Source organism: Falco naumanni, chromosome 16, assembly GCF_017639655.2.
Source record: "Falco naumanni isolate bFalNau1 chromosome 16, bFalNau1.pat, whole genome shotgun sequence".
NCBI lineage: Eukaryota > Metazoa > Chordata > Aves > Falconiformes > Falconidae > Falco > Falco naumanni.
Window position 1 is genome coordinate 3,926,406 of NC_054069.1, and position 14,602 is coordinate 3,941,007.

At 43.8% G+C, this 14,602-nt stretch overlaps 1 protein-coding gene across 5 annotated transcripts in view; it reads right to left on the reverse strand.

The window, feature by feature from the left end:
- APLP2 (amyloid beta precursor like protein 2) overlaps nt 1-14,602 on the reverse strand; it is a 47,657-nt gene that overhangs the window by 15,182 nt on the left and 17,873 nt on the right. For all 5 annotated transcript variants that reach the window (XM_040615945.1, XM_040615948.1, XM_040615946.1 and 2 more), the window contains exons 2-6: nt 8,885-9,058; nt 7,524-7,653; nt 4,032-4,144; nt 2,209-2,384; nt 1,435-1,652 (exon numbers count right to left, since the gene is read on the reverse strand). In XM_040615945.1, coding sequence (XP_040471879.1) covers nt 1,435-1,652; nt 2,209-2,384; nt 4,032-4,144; nt 7,524-7,653; nt 8,885-9,058 — 811 coding nt within the window. The remainder of the gene's footprint in view (nt 1-1,434; nt 1,653-2,208; nt 2,385-4,031; nt 4,145-7,523; nt 7,654-8,884; nt 9,059-14,602) is intronic.

Here is a 14,602-nt window from a genome sequence, read left to right on the forward strand (position 1 = left end):
ACGTGCAGCAGCGGGCTACCTGAGCAGTTGTCTCAACACAGAGCTCTCATCTGCAAGAGCCCTTTCTCCTTAGCTAGAGGCTGAAGCAGCAAGGATCTACTTTGCTGATGCCACAGCGTGATGCCTCGGGTGCCCCAGTGGTAGAGCCTCTGCTGTGTAAAACCAACATGATGCAAAGAAAGCCCATTAGTGCTGCTTAAAGCGTTCAAAGATGTCCTGCTCTCTGCACTCGGCCTGGATAGATGCTTCCCATCTTAAAGGTGAGGTACAAAAGCAAGTGAAAAGGCAGGCTAAGCAAGAAGAACATGATCGCCATGGCAATCTCAGCCGCTAGGTTTTTAAGTTTTGAAACATCGGTACACCAAATATTGAAACTGCAGGCAGCCACGGTTGTGGCCTGCTTCACAATAAGTGGGCAATACGAGCAGCTGCGTTATTCCGAGGCAAGAGAACACATACAGTGTATAGGGTAGCAACTGTTCGTGGTACTGCAGGGAAGAAAAGACTGCATACCCCCAAAACAGACACCCCAGTCACATTGTTCCCAGTCTGATTCAACACCTGCAGTCCTGGAACAGTCCCGTACATATATGAGCTAAGCCTTAAAAAAATTATCTGCAGCATGCTGGCATTTTACCAAAAAGATGCAAGTACTGCTGGCAATGATTCAGTGATCTGTAGCTAATTGAATTTCATTCCCTCTCCCCTCCTCTGCAGACACTTCTACATGCAAAGTACAGGACATCACATAACGCTGAGCCACCGCACCATCAGCGGATGCCCTCCACAATGGCACCTACCGCTTAACAAAAGCTACCACAAGCATAGTATATATTACTATTGCAGAAAAGATGTATAACTCACATAATAACGTTGGGCCAACCGTGCCGGCTGACTTTATTTCATCAAAGAGAAGTGTTTACGCAAAGGCAGCGCTAAGTATGTTCCTCACTCTGAAATGGTCGGATGGCACCTTCACGCCACCTCTGCAGAGTACAGCCCACCACTTTTAGCTTCCTTTTTGTATGCTGGTATAAAACACCAAATCCAAGATAACCACCCCAAGCCAGGATTTTAAATTCCTAGCGTACCCCAAATGCTTCCTTAAGGTCTTCCAAAATTAGCCTATGCAGATATGGCTTTTCTGACTCAACACCGCACCTTCACGGAGGCTCTCGTTCAACATGCCAAACACCGGGCTTTCTGCCAGCAGAACTGCTGTTTATCTGGAAGCATACGGCCCATGCTCTACAGAGTTAATTTCAACACTTGAAACACAAGCATCATCAGCTCTCCTCTGTTTGCTAACTTATCTGGCAAATAAAACTTCCAAGTGGCATTTATTGACTTGATCTAAACCCCATCGCCAACCGACCGGCAACAAGAATACTCTCCAGGAAGCAAGCAAGGTCTGTAGGCTAGAATGTGTCTTACATTTCATATCGCTGCTGACTTCTTTTTCGGAAACAGCCTTATCATTGCTAGGCTCTGTGGGGGTCTCTTCGTTGTAATCGTCAGCTTTGTAGCTATCATAATAGTCATAACGGTCTTCCACCACGTCCTCCTCCTCTTCCCCTTCATCGTCTTCATCCTCATCTTCCTCCACAGCTGTTCCTGTGAAGTCTTCTACACCTGCCTCTGTGGGGAACTCACTGAAGGGATAACAGTTAAGTTAGGGGGTAAAGTTAAGGTTAATCACATTGCAGCCAACCTTTGATGTACCAGAATAATGATTCTTTCTTCACCTGCTCTAGAAACACAAGCTGTGGGGAAAATAAACGTACCAACTACTGATCAGCCCATCAACCAGCGCAATGGGACTTCCCTTGTTACAGCCACACCTGCTACTGCAGGCAGAGCTTCTCCAGGGCTGTGGCTTAACGGGGTTTCCTTGCGTTTTCTCATCAGCTTCTTTTCAGGAAGTGAAAGTCTGTCATTGGGGGAGCTTCCTACTGTAGCAATCAGACAGTCTTTTTGACTAAGGATGAAGGGAGGGGAGCTGTTTGGCTCCTCCGGTAAGAGGAGCACTGCAAAGTCATCTGTCCTTCTGCAAGGCTTTCTCAGGCTCAGGACAGCCCTTTGGGAAATTCAAAAGCACAGGAATTCTCCTCTCAGTCTTCTCACCACACGGGAATTGCTGCGTGAAATATTCACGAACAGCAATTGCACGTACAGAGCTGTTAACATCTATGCCAGTAAGAAACCCACCTTTTATAAAGGTCATAGTCTTCATCCTCGTCTTCGTCCTCCTCTTCTTTGGACACAGCCTCATCCACAACCTTTGCCTGAGGACAACACACGTATTCTGTTCCATGGAACTGGTCTACTCCACAGGGCAGCAGCATGCCGTAACGGTGCAGGATCATCCCTTCTGTCAGACAGGCCTGAAAGAGGAGCCCACTCACGTCAGTTTAGCACCCTGCTCTTGCTTTGGATAAAGCTGAAATTGGTCTAGCGCACATCCCAAGAACGCTACCAATGGTCTAAATTCTATAGCAAAAAGACAACAGTGACATAAGACCCAAGTCTGAACATCAAAGGAAAATGGATTTGAAACTTGTAGCTTAAGTGAAACCTCCGGGTGGTTCTCAGACTCAGAGCCATGCAGTGCTTCCTGGTGTTAACGTATCAAAAGAAAATGGATTTGAAACCTGTAGCTTAAGCAAAACCCCCAGAAAAGTCTCAGATTCAGAGCCATCCAGTGCTTCCTCGTATTAACATATCAAACACCCCTCAGCCCCTAACAACTCCTGATTTGTCAGCCTGGCTACTCTGTCCAGGAAAAATAACTATAGACATTTTGTGCCAACTCAATGGAGAGAGCACTTGAAAGAAACAGAACTGGTGTTTGCTTTCCTGGGCTGGCCATTTCATTAAACTTTATCTATTAAACTTTACACTGGAGTAAGTGAGTAATCGCTCAAATGGACTTTGCGTCAAGATTATTTTAACATGCTGTAGATGAAAATCAACCAGATAATTCAAGAAAAAGCCAAATGCAAACTGTAACCAGGCATTATGCCTATACACTTCTCTTAAACTAAGGGAATACATGGCTTTGTGGCGCCCCAGAAAATTATGAAGAAAGGCTTTATTATGTACCTCAGAATCCTTCTGTGCTTTGCTTTGTTACAGCACAGATGTAAAATAAGCCAAGTATTTCTGGAAAAGTGCTGCAACTATCTTGAAAGCAAGTGATGTTTAAATCTGCTAGACATTAACAAGTTTATGCTCAATTAAAAGGCGATTCCTCTAGCACAGCTTTATTTAGATGTATTTTTGCTCTCAGGATTTTAGAGAAGTAGGAAGTTGTAACTGGTGCATCCTTGAGCTCACCTTTACCAGCACCATTACAACTAATCACTGTGTTGCTGTTTCTGTAATTGCAGTTTCTACAAAATGGAAAACATGTACATTTCATCACGATCTTGTTTTCACTTCCTCCAGTTCGAATGGGCGTGCAGAGTATTTGCAACATTTTTGCTACTCCGATAAAAAAAAAAAAAAAAAAAAAAAAGAAAAAAAAACCCCACAACACAAAAAAAACCCCACAGGCTAGATTTATTCTGAGAAGATAATCCATCTCTTATGTAAAACCTCCACTAATCAGTCACAATGAAACTCAGGCTGCCCCCAAGCAAACATTCCCAACCAAATCCCCAGCAGCACCAGCAGGTACACAAATGCAAAACATGCAAGGGAAGTAGGGAGCATCCTATGACCTGTAGATCTCCACCCTGGAAAGAAGGATGAGCCACTGGACTGAAACATCCCAGAGACCTCATTTCAATTCCTAGCTCCATCCTAGGGTATGATTTTGAGCAAGCTACTTAGGACAGCTTTCCACAAGTGAAGAATAATTCAGCTAGCTACACAGGTTTTTTAAGTCACTTGACTACTTTTAATTATCTTTTTTTTTTCCCATTTGCTCTCTGCCTCAACCTGTATGGATAAATGCTGTATTGCTCCGACACTACACAGCCAAATGGACGGATCCAGAATACAGATTCCTGCCACAGCAGCTCAATTACCTCTTTCGCCACAGTGTGCCAGTGCTGATGGCTTTCACACACATCCATCCACTCCTTATGGAAGAATTGGCACTTCTCTGGAACCAGCAAGACATCGCTTACAAACTCACCCACTGAAAAAAAAACCAAAATGTCCACAGTTCACACATGTCCGACTTCCAACAGAAAACAAAGCCAATATCAGAACTCCCCCCAAAGTACACTTTTGTTGCAACTGCCTTAAAAGTTTTGATATATTTTTAACAGGGACAGGTCAGATCAGCAGCTATCCCTGGCAAATTAACAGAAAAACAGAGCCTCAGTTTCCAAGGTAAAAACAATGCGAACCCTAAGGCTGAACTGAAAGCAAAGTTTACAGCCCTTGTTAATAAATAGTTGTTCATGGAACAGACAGGATTGACTGAAGAGATTTCACTCAAATCTCTGAGAAGATTGCATCTGCATAAGGAAGTTTTCAAACCACCTAATCGCCAATTTCTAAATGAGCTGCATCGTACCAAAGTTAGTTCATGCTGTCTGGTGCCGTAACAGCCTGGAGATTTTTATATGCCACCAGTGTTATCTATGTTTTCAGTATCTGGGTATCTGAGCAAGTCGTGTTTGGTTTTGTTTTGTTTTGTTTCCAGATGGTTTAATTCAGGATCAACTGCAGCACATTCCCTGACTGGGACAGTCCTAACCAAAACACAGAGAGCTGGAAAAATAAAAACTATACAGCCCAAAAACCAGAGTACAATCACAGTCAGCAAATACACTGCATTCCACCATTCAGACAGCCACCACCTCACCAGCATGATGAAGTTTTGGCACAATCTTAAACCCAAACTCTTTGCTTTTGAGGAAGGTCAGAGAGAGAAAGAGAGAACTGGTGTGCTCTATGGACTCTGTAATAGTTGGATTTAAAAACTATTTAGCCTGAATTTCCACCACAACTCGGTTTGGCACCACATATGAAATAAGTATCAGAACCGTATCAGCGTTACTTTCTGTTCTTAGCCCAGAAGTCCTACCAAACACTGCCACTGGAACCCGAAACGTGAAATTTTCCCAAAGTTGAGATTTTTCTTTCTTGCAGATTTAAATGTCACATCCAGCAATTTTAAAAAAGCAGAGTCCAAGTGTTTCAAAGCAACACCTTGCACACATGACTGGCAGCTTTAGGAATCATTTATTAACATTGGAGAAAAGGGTTTTAAGTCAAAGGCCTTCTCTCACAGTCTTCAGGGAGTAGAATTATTTGTCCAACTAACCTTCAACACCACCTTTTCAACAGAAATTTTAACGTTTTGGGCGACCATTCTCTTTTTCAGCCCCCCAGGATTGACACCAAAGGCTCACGGACACATCTCCTATGCATTATACACAAGCTGAGTTTACAGACAGATTATCTGATGACAACTGCAAGATAATGAAATCAAGTAGCATTCATCATCCTTTTTCAATTTGTTTTTCTGTTAGTTAAATTTTAAACTAGTAAGACACAACAGGCCAGTGAGAATTCTGAGATGAAAGGTTTAAATGCTTCTGATAAGCAAGCTAAAACTGACCAGTTTAAAATGAAGAGACAGTGTTTCTGGGGAAGGCAGAAGGCTCAAACTGATCGGATACAATAACCATTAACAAAGAGCAGCCGTTAAGCAGCTACTTTGAAAAACACCGAGTCTTAGCCCCGTCGCCTAAGACACATGGAAGATTCTCTCCGTTCACATCGGAACTGGAAAACCCTTACACGCTACACATTGATGGACACCTTCCCCATTCACAGCCACTGGTGTCAAAAAAGAAAAATCCTCAGCCTTTCCAGCTCGGAGGAGGTCTGAGAGGGGTTTCCATGCCACCTAGCAGCCAGAACCGTCAGCAGTTTGTCTTTTCACACCTCGCCAGGCTCGGCCCTGCTCCCATCATCCTATTGTTACCTTTATTTTACAGTTCAGTGAGAGTGCTAATGGGTTCTCCTCTTCTCCCCTCTTTACTTTTGAAATACAAAAGAGCTTTCATCGCTGGGGGGGGGGGGGGGGGGGGAGGAGGCAGGAGAAGGGTAAACACTGCACACAGCAAGAGCCAACCTCAGGAGAGTCTGTGCATTAATGTAGCAAGGAAGACACAAGCTGGAACAGGAACAAAAAAACACAGTTTGACTGTAACCAAAAAGTCACAGGCACCCGAGAGAAACACACCCCCCATTTACAACCAGCGATCTGAGCACTGCTGTAGAGGAGAAGGTATTTTACACACACATGGGCTACCGACTTGCAACTCGAATCTGAAATCCAAAGCTTGGGCCGTACAAGTCAAGAACACTGTGAAAGACACTAATTAAAACTTTGACAGACAGTTTAACGCTTATCAAATTTTAGGGCGCTGTCACTAAAATCAGCTTATTTTGCAGCTGGAGAATAGGCTTGGGGGAGGATTACTTCTAAAAGAGATGACCCTTATGAAACCAGAGATCTGGCTTTCATCCTTATTTCCATTAGAAGTTCTCAGTAGAATGGGTTTGGTTGCTTCTCAAACCTGAATTTTCACATCTATAAAGGCAAATATCTTTCTCCCAGGACGTGTCCACATCAAATTCCATTTTTTATGAAGTGCTTTACGATGACCTAGTGGAAGCTGTTCATACAGGACAAAGCACCCATACAGTTCTGCAGTTTCACCTGCGTTCTCCTACATCAAACCACGTGCTAACCTGAGATACGAATACAAGTTATGAACACTGGTTCCTGCCGAATGCTCCCAGCAATCAAAACTCTCCAAGATCGCACAAGACTTCGTACAAAAGAAGTCTTTCCCAGCGGATAACTGAAAAGAGATCCAGCCAGCTGAGACTAAGCTTACTACTAAGAACGCATGCAGTGCAGCGCAGCGTCAGGCACAACCTACGGGTCAAAAGCCACAAGATAAACATGTTGCCTGCTTCAAGTGGGTGGATAGATTCTGGAAAGCACCATGAAACCCATCACTGTTTCTCTCTTATTTTTTCACAATTCAAAGTGGGGACATGGGATACAGCTGCAAGAAGCAGGGCCTCTTTGAACTAGCAAAGTTTAAATATAGTCATTGAAACAGAATAGAGATCTCTTGCCAAGACCAAAGCAGGAAGCCTAAACACACTGAGCATTCGAGTCTCCAAGGCAACAAAATATTAAAGCTCCACAAAAATAGGATCACAGTATTAAATCCCAATGTCTTTGTGATACTCAAATACAATAGCCTTCAGGTTTTTATGGCAGTTGCAGAGAGAATGGGGATTTCTTTTTCGCGCCAGGCACCATTATTCCACCACAGCTGTTATCAAGCTGTCGATCTGTTTGAGAAAGGCAGAGTTCCATCTTGTGGAAATAAAAATGTTTAAGCAGAAGTTGGATGCAGAAATGGCAACCTGATCTAAGTGAAGCCTTATAAACTCTGTTGTTCCCCCTGTGAGAAGCCAGGAGGCAATTCTTTGCTCCTCCCACAAGAATGCACAAACACATCATACCACGCACTCACCCAGGCACTTGTAGGGCACGACAATGTGAGTGTGGTCCTTGCACTGTTTCTTCCCCCTCTTGCACCAGCTGTCGATGCTGACAGGTTGGTTGGCTTCCACAACGTTCGTAACCTGAAGGTCTGGGTACATCTGTTTAACAAGACGCACAGGGAGGTTTCTCTCCAGAAAGGACAAAGAACATGCAAAGTGGCTCCTAACCAGGAGCAGTGAGGCTGGTGCTCTACATAAAAACAAGTTCAAATTTGCACATTGACACAGATTCTCCTCTGGGCCAAGCTTACAACAGCTGGAGACATAAAGCTGCCAGCTGTTTGTCACACTGGGCTTGAGAAATGGAACTGGTCATCACTTTGTGGCAGGAGAAAGCCAGGTCAGGGCAAGAGCCTTCACTGGCACTAAGCTGAGGTGTCTGGCTTTGCACGGTAGCAGAGGAGGAGTATTTGGGTTTGGAGGAGACTTACCTGTTCCATTCTGCCTGGTGCAGTGCGATACCCTCTGGAACATGGCAACAAATAGAGCTCAGTAATCTCTTCAGACTCTCTCCTCACTTGTCAAGCCAACATGCACCCACCTCCTCAGGTTTCCTTATCCCTGCTCCATTTACGGTGTATTAATAAAATCCTGATGTCCTGCTCCGGTTCTCAAGTCCAGACACTGACTTACACGTAGAACCCTACTACGGGAACCAAGCGTAGCCCCAGTTGTATCAGCCTGGTAAAACAGTTCTAAAAGTTTTCCAGTCCAGATGTGCATTCTATCACTTTCCCATTAAAAAAATAACACATTCCTTGTGGTATTTTACATAAATTGCTCCTCTGGGGTGACAAGTAAGACACGGATCAAGGCCAATACGTTACAGTATATCTGGAGCATGCTGAAAGGAGATTACATCTTTTACAATAAAGCATAAAGAGCCTAAAGACACTGGCTACATTTTGGTGAGAATATTTTTCTAATACTCCGGCTGATCTGAACATGTCACCGAGAACAACAAGGCCACGTACTAATTAGAATAGGCGTCAGGTTCCATTTTGCACAACATGGAGCAGATGCTGGTTAACCAGCTCAGAGGCTGAACGTTTGAGGAAACCCCTGCAAACACAGACACGGGCACCTCTCTGACTTACAGACTGAGGACCTTCTGTGGCGGCATAATTGATCTAAATCAGAGGTAGCTCCTACAGCCCACTGCAGTGTCCTGCCTGCTCCTCCTGGGCTGTAAACCACCAACACAATTCAGGGAAGTGAACTAGTCAACAGCAGGTTAGCCTCCTGAAGGGTGAATTTGCTACCGACCAGCTAAGCTGGAATTCAATTCCTTAGCAGCAATGACGATTCAGGATCTCACAGAACAACTCACCTCCTGGCAGTACTGCAGAATATCTTCCTTTTTTCCAAAGCAGCTCTTGGTCCCGGACGTGTCAGGTTCCCATTTCCCAGTCTGGATGTTCACATGCATGTTTAGCTTCCCACAGAACATGGCAATTTGAGGCTCTGCCACTGCAAACCCTGTCCCAGCATTGGCTGCGAGTGCCTGTGAAGACAAACAAAAACAAAACATGCTGATTGCATTATCCAACCAAAAGCAGAACACATAAACCCTCTGGCATCTTCTCAGAGAGCTCCTGCTTAATCCAGAATATCGGCAGCATCTTGCAAACTATTTCATAACAGCATCCCTTAAAGCTCATGAGCCCACATCAGCAAGGTGTTTTGTTTGTCCAAACTCTGTTTTTATTATTGCAACAGCTTACCAAAACCAAGAGTAATTCACACTTAAAGGTTGCACTCACAAAGGCTAAAACAGATGTCTGAAAAACTTTAACTGATATTTGAAGACAAGTAATACTAACAACTTTTGGCGGAGCTAACACTCCATGAGCTTACATGCAAAGCGGGTATTGCTACTACTAATTAACTGCTTCCCACTGCAAGAATGCTGCTCAGACTTTGAAGCCATATGTTTCTCCCAAAATCTTCAAATATTAGAGACAGAAAGACCTAAGCTTCTGGCTCAAACACCAAGTAAAGATGACTTCTGCTGAATCAGAAAAAACTAGCTGTTGCAACCAGCCCCTCAAAGCCCCCTGCCTCTCATTCTGCACACTCCTGTGGGTGTTTGTACTGCCTGGTTTCTGATGTGTATTCTGTGCACTTCCCACCCTGCACCAACAGACAAAAACCCGACAACCCAGACCCACATTTGGGTCAAACTGCAGACTGATCAATGAAAACAAGGTCAGGTTTTCTTTCTGAAATCTTGCTGCCTGACCAAAAGAAAGAAAGAGATTAAATTAAACTGCAGACGGGTTTTTTTCTGAAAAGCCTGACTGGATGCTGGGAGCTGAACATCCTCTCCCTACATAACTACTAGCTGTTGTGAAAGAATTAGAAGAAAAAAAAAAAAAAGAAAAGAAGAGGTATGAGGCAAAAAACAGATGAACTCCTAAATCAAAAGCTCTTTAAGGTGTTTAGGGGAAGGAAATCCATTTCAACTGCTCCAGACGAGGCAGATTAGAAACTGCAATGCAGAGAGGCTTCACGGCACCGCTGCCCCTAAAGCTGCTTTTTTCCTGGCAGGCAGCACTACCCTAGGCCACCAGTCCTGCCTTCACATTTAACTTTTCATGCACTCAAACATGCAGACGTTATTGTGGGCACCATTCATCCCCTACTGCCTACAGATCCCCATCATCTCATATTATCAATACATGTATGCTTAATGCAAATAAAGGAGAGCAAAGCAAAGAATTCAGCTGGACAACCCCTGTGTGCAGCTCCTAGTTGCTGGATATTAGGAAAAAATTAACTCCATTATAATTAGTTCATTTCTCCCTCTCCCAATTACACACAAAACCACTGCCTGGAGAGAAGACACTTCAACACTAAGGGAGAGTAAACGATTGTTTAGTGCTGAACACATAGCTAGTGCTTGGGGGATAAGACCAACTTGAGGCACAAAAGCATAAATTCACATGTCAGCTTCAGAAAAATTACCCCTTGAGTTTTACGAACTATTCAGCTGCACATCACTTAAGGGAAACAGTCCTATACAAGCAGCTTCTAGGTACTCTAACCCTTTCACCCAACAGACACTCATGACAGCAAGTTTTAGCGCAGTTGACAAAGCAAAGAAATACTGAACTATATATAATAGATACCAACATTGATGTGACCCTAACAAAACGCTTCCAAGTTCACATATACTTTCAAGTTTAGTGTAGATACATTTCTCATACTCTCCATCCTAATGAAAACATGACAGTTACGTACTTCAGGTACAGGAGGACTTCTGATGAATACACTGAGGCTGGGTAACAGGGTGCAGTCACTTTGTTCCTTCAGAAATCAAACCACTTAATAAACACGTGCTTCTAACAAGTGCCAACTGATACCAGGCAGCAACACCTATGCTCTTGCACTGCTTCCCTCCCTGCTGTATCATAGAATCGTAGCATCGTTTAGGGCGGAAAAGACCTTTAGACCATCAAGTTCAACTGTTCACCCAGCCCTGCCAAGCCTACCGCTAAACCACGTCCCCAAGTCCCACATCAATGCATCTTTTAAATCCCTTCAGGGATGGCGAGCTAACCGCTTCCCTGGGCAGCCAACACAGAACGATCCTTCATAACACACACATACAAACTTTGTCAGAGGGCCTTTTATCTCTCTCCAAACACACAGCCCTTTGGTACCAACAACCACCTTCCAGAGAGCACAAGACTTGACATGTTCAAGGAAACAATCCACAACACAATTCTATTTTATGACAACACTGCAACTACATCCAAGATTCAAGCTGAATTCTGAAAAGAAAAAAAAAAAAAAGGCAAGATCAAGTATGCAGAAAGCATTAACCCTCCTAAGAAGAACACAGTGCATCAAAAGAGAATAAATTGTACGTGTTATGAACGGTTTGGAGATCATTAGCACTGCCTATGCATGAGATCTTTGTACTTCAAAGCAAACCTAACAAGTATGCAGCAAAATAAGGTAACTGCATAAGCAGGAGAGGTGCAGGCTCCAGCTGGAGAGGCAGAAACCGCCATAAGCACGCCATTCATAACAGCTCTTGCATGAGCAAAACTCCTGTTCAAACACATACCAACCTCCTGAAATCATGCCCACCCCCTGTTTACATACCGATGTGAGCCGGTGGGGGGTTTTGCCATCTCTCTCTGGCCTGACACCTCTGCACTGTGGCAAAGGTATCATTCCTCCTCCCTGGATTGCTCACATAGTTTACATATCAGTCGAGTGCTGTTGCTGTAGCTACCAGAACATGCTAAGCCCCAATTCACAGCTGAACAAACAAGACTAATTACTTGCTTGATTTCATCAGTTTTAATCAAATGGAATAAATCTTTTCTTTAATTGCTTTGTTGAGTAAGTTAATGAACTTTGATATACTTTGAATCTTTAACCCCGTGACCTGCAAGATAAGATTTTTGAGGAAGGGACTTTCATTTGTCATCACTGGCGATCCACTCCAGCCACCTATCACAGCGGTTATTTAATTTTGCATTTTAATCTCATTCTACCTGTTCTGAAAGAATACAGCACAGCGAAATTCATTAGTACCAGTGGTGGCCACGCCATTAATGCTGCTACCGAAGTAGTGAAGAAAGTCACCTCCAAGATTTTTTGGGGGGACAAAGTCATTTTCTGTTGCTCCCCACAATGGCCTTCGATGTGTCAAAAATAAAAGCAGATCGCTTGGGCTGACGATGCCTCAGGTCAGCTAGTCTACATTCAAGCAAAAGGAGGTTTGGGGAACACATAAACCAGCACAAAGCTTGGGATAAGGCCATGTCCTTAGCTAAGCTCTTCAGTACTTCAGAGAATTCATCCATACCACACTGCAGAGGGATGAACAAACTGACAGCATATTCTTCTTTGTGAATTTCCCAGCCATAAATGGAAGCAGTCGCCTCTTTTCGTGCTGGAGAGCAACTATTCAATCCCTTAAACAAGCAGAGTGACAGCTCGAGAGGTGCAACATGCACAAAATGGAAGAGAGTTCATCCAGTTCTGTATGTCCTTGGGAAACACTATTTTAGTAGTTATCCTATTAATAGATACCCATAACATGAGAGCTAGACAAACGCTATCTGGGGAAAGACCGTCAGAAACCATTACTTTCCTCACTGGCACTTGCATTCACAAGATGTTTCACGATAAATCCCATTCTGCCTTTTGGTGTAATTCTGTAATCCAGTTTGCTTTCCAAGACCAAAGAAACCATGATTCCATAAACACAAAAATCTCTGGCCAGGTCATGCCACTTAAATTCCTCACCCTGTCACGCAGTGCCTGATTTACGGTCCCAAAACATTGGAATTCAAACCTCTAAATCACTATCACTGATGGTCGTGTCTCTGCCCAAGTATCCTGTTTTCCATTTACTACCAGACTCCTCAGCTTGTGACAGTGGGTTTGATGGGTGAGCTTGCTTTATCCATCCAGAGGCCTGGGCTCTACGTGATAACAAGGGTCATGTCTTTCCTTCTTACCAGTATCTACCCATCGCAAAGGAGGGATGCCAGGCTAGAGGGCTTTGCATGGCGCAGTGACGTTCTTTCAGGAGGGTTTTTTGTGAGTTTAAACCGCTTCTGCTCTCTGGTGTGCCTCTACTTCAACTTCAGTTTCTATTTCAGCTGGGAACAATATCCAGAAATTCCTATCAGCTTAGGTAAAATAAGGAATATTTTACATCTACCCCTAGAACGCATAGCGATACATTGCAGCTCTGATTCAGAAAGATGTAAACATGAAAACCGCCCCCTTGTTCCTTGCCTCTGATTTCCAGGATCTGTTAAACCTCATCGCAACATACCTTATTGAGGATGTTGCCTATACAGCTATCGAATGTTATTCGGGAAAGCCTTCTGGCATGCGGCTGGGGACTTCAGGACTGAAGGGGGATTGGAGTTTCTTTCTTTTGTAAAGACAAGTTGATCGTTACGGTGCACAGGAACGAGTTCCTCAGAGCTTTCCGTAATAGCACAAAGGTATCTACAAAATGTCACATTTAACTACATTCTGAATTTTCTGTGAGGTCAAACATTACAGTGACCTCACCCATCTGATCAGATTAGCCAGCATACGAGCCTTTATTCCAGCAAAATCGGTGTGGACGGGAGCTTAGCAGGAGATCTTAAGATTGCCGTTTCATTTATGCAGAAGAGCTGCTCTCACAGCATATGGTTTCTAAAGAAAATCTAGGAATATGCATTATAGAAAATCTGGCTACAGGGTGGAAGGACTGCAAGGCTTGAGAAGTACGGAGAGCCTGCTAGGAAAACTCATGCTGCCCGTGCTTTCCATCAGGCTTCTGCTGCAGCAATACATGAGCAGCCCTGGCCGGATAAAGGCACGGAAGATTAAGTTGGTTTAAAACTGAAACTCCAGCCTCTAGAATTTATAAGCTGCTAGGAGGAAAAAAAAAAAAAAAAAAAAGCAGCTCCAGTCGTGAATTGCATTGACTTGGCCAGAGAACACAGATTAATAGCTGCTGAGGGCATTCCCTGCCCCAAGAGAAAATGCAGAGCCTTTTGCAGGATTGTCTGCAGGTCGGATCAGATTTCCCACTCAGAAGAGTTACAGGTATTCCGCAACTATTTGCTGCTACAGTGACCAAAAAATGCCAGGCAGTACTCTGAAAGATCGCTTGTGCTGTTTGTTTTTAATTAAGCGAAGCCTCTGAAAGTAATACTGCTTATTAAATCAGAATGCACATGAACCACCACCTGAGGGACTTCAGAACATGCTGTTCAGCACAGTCCCTACCCAGACAAATTATGCCCCCCACCTTTACTTAATTAAAGAAAAAAAAAAAGCTTTTCTGGCTTTAAAAAAACCAACCCAGAACATTTCCTACTCTATGAGGAGGCCGACACTGTGACTCTGCCTATGTCTGTGTAATATCCATAGATACAGAGGATACAAACGGAACTCTTCCGAGTCCACTGAGGAATTCTAACAGTTCCTTTGATAGAAAAATGAGCCTTGTTCCCTTATCAGCCTTCTTGTGAGCATAACCCTTGAAGGCTGGTGGCTTTTAAATGCGCGAGTGTTC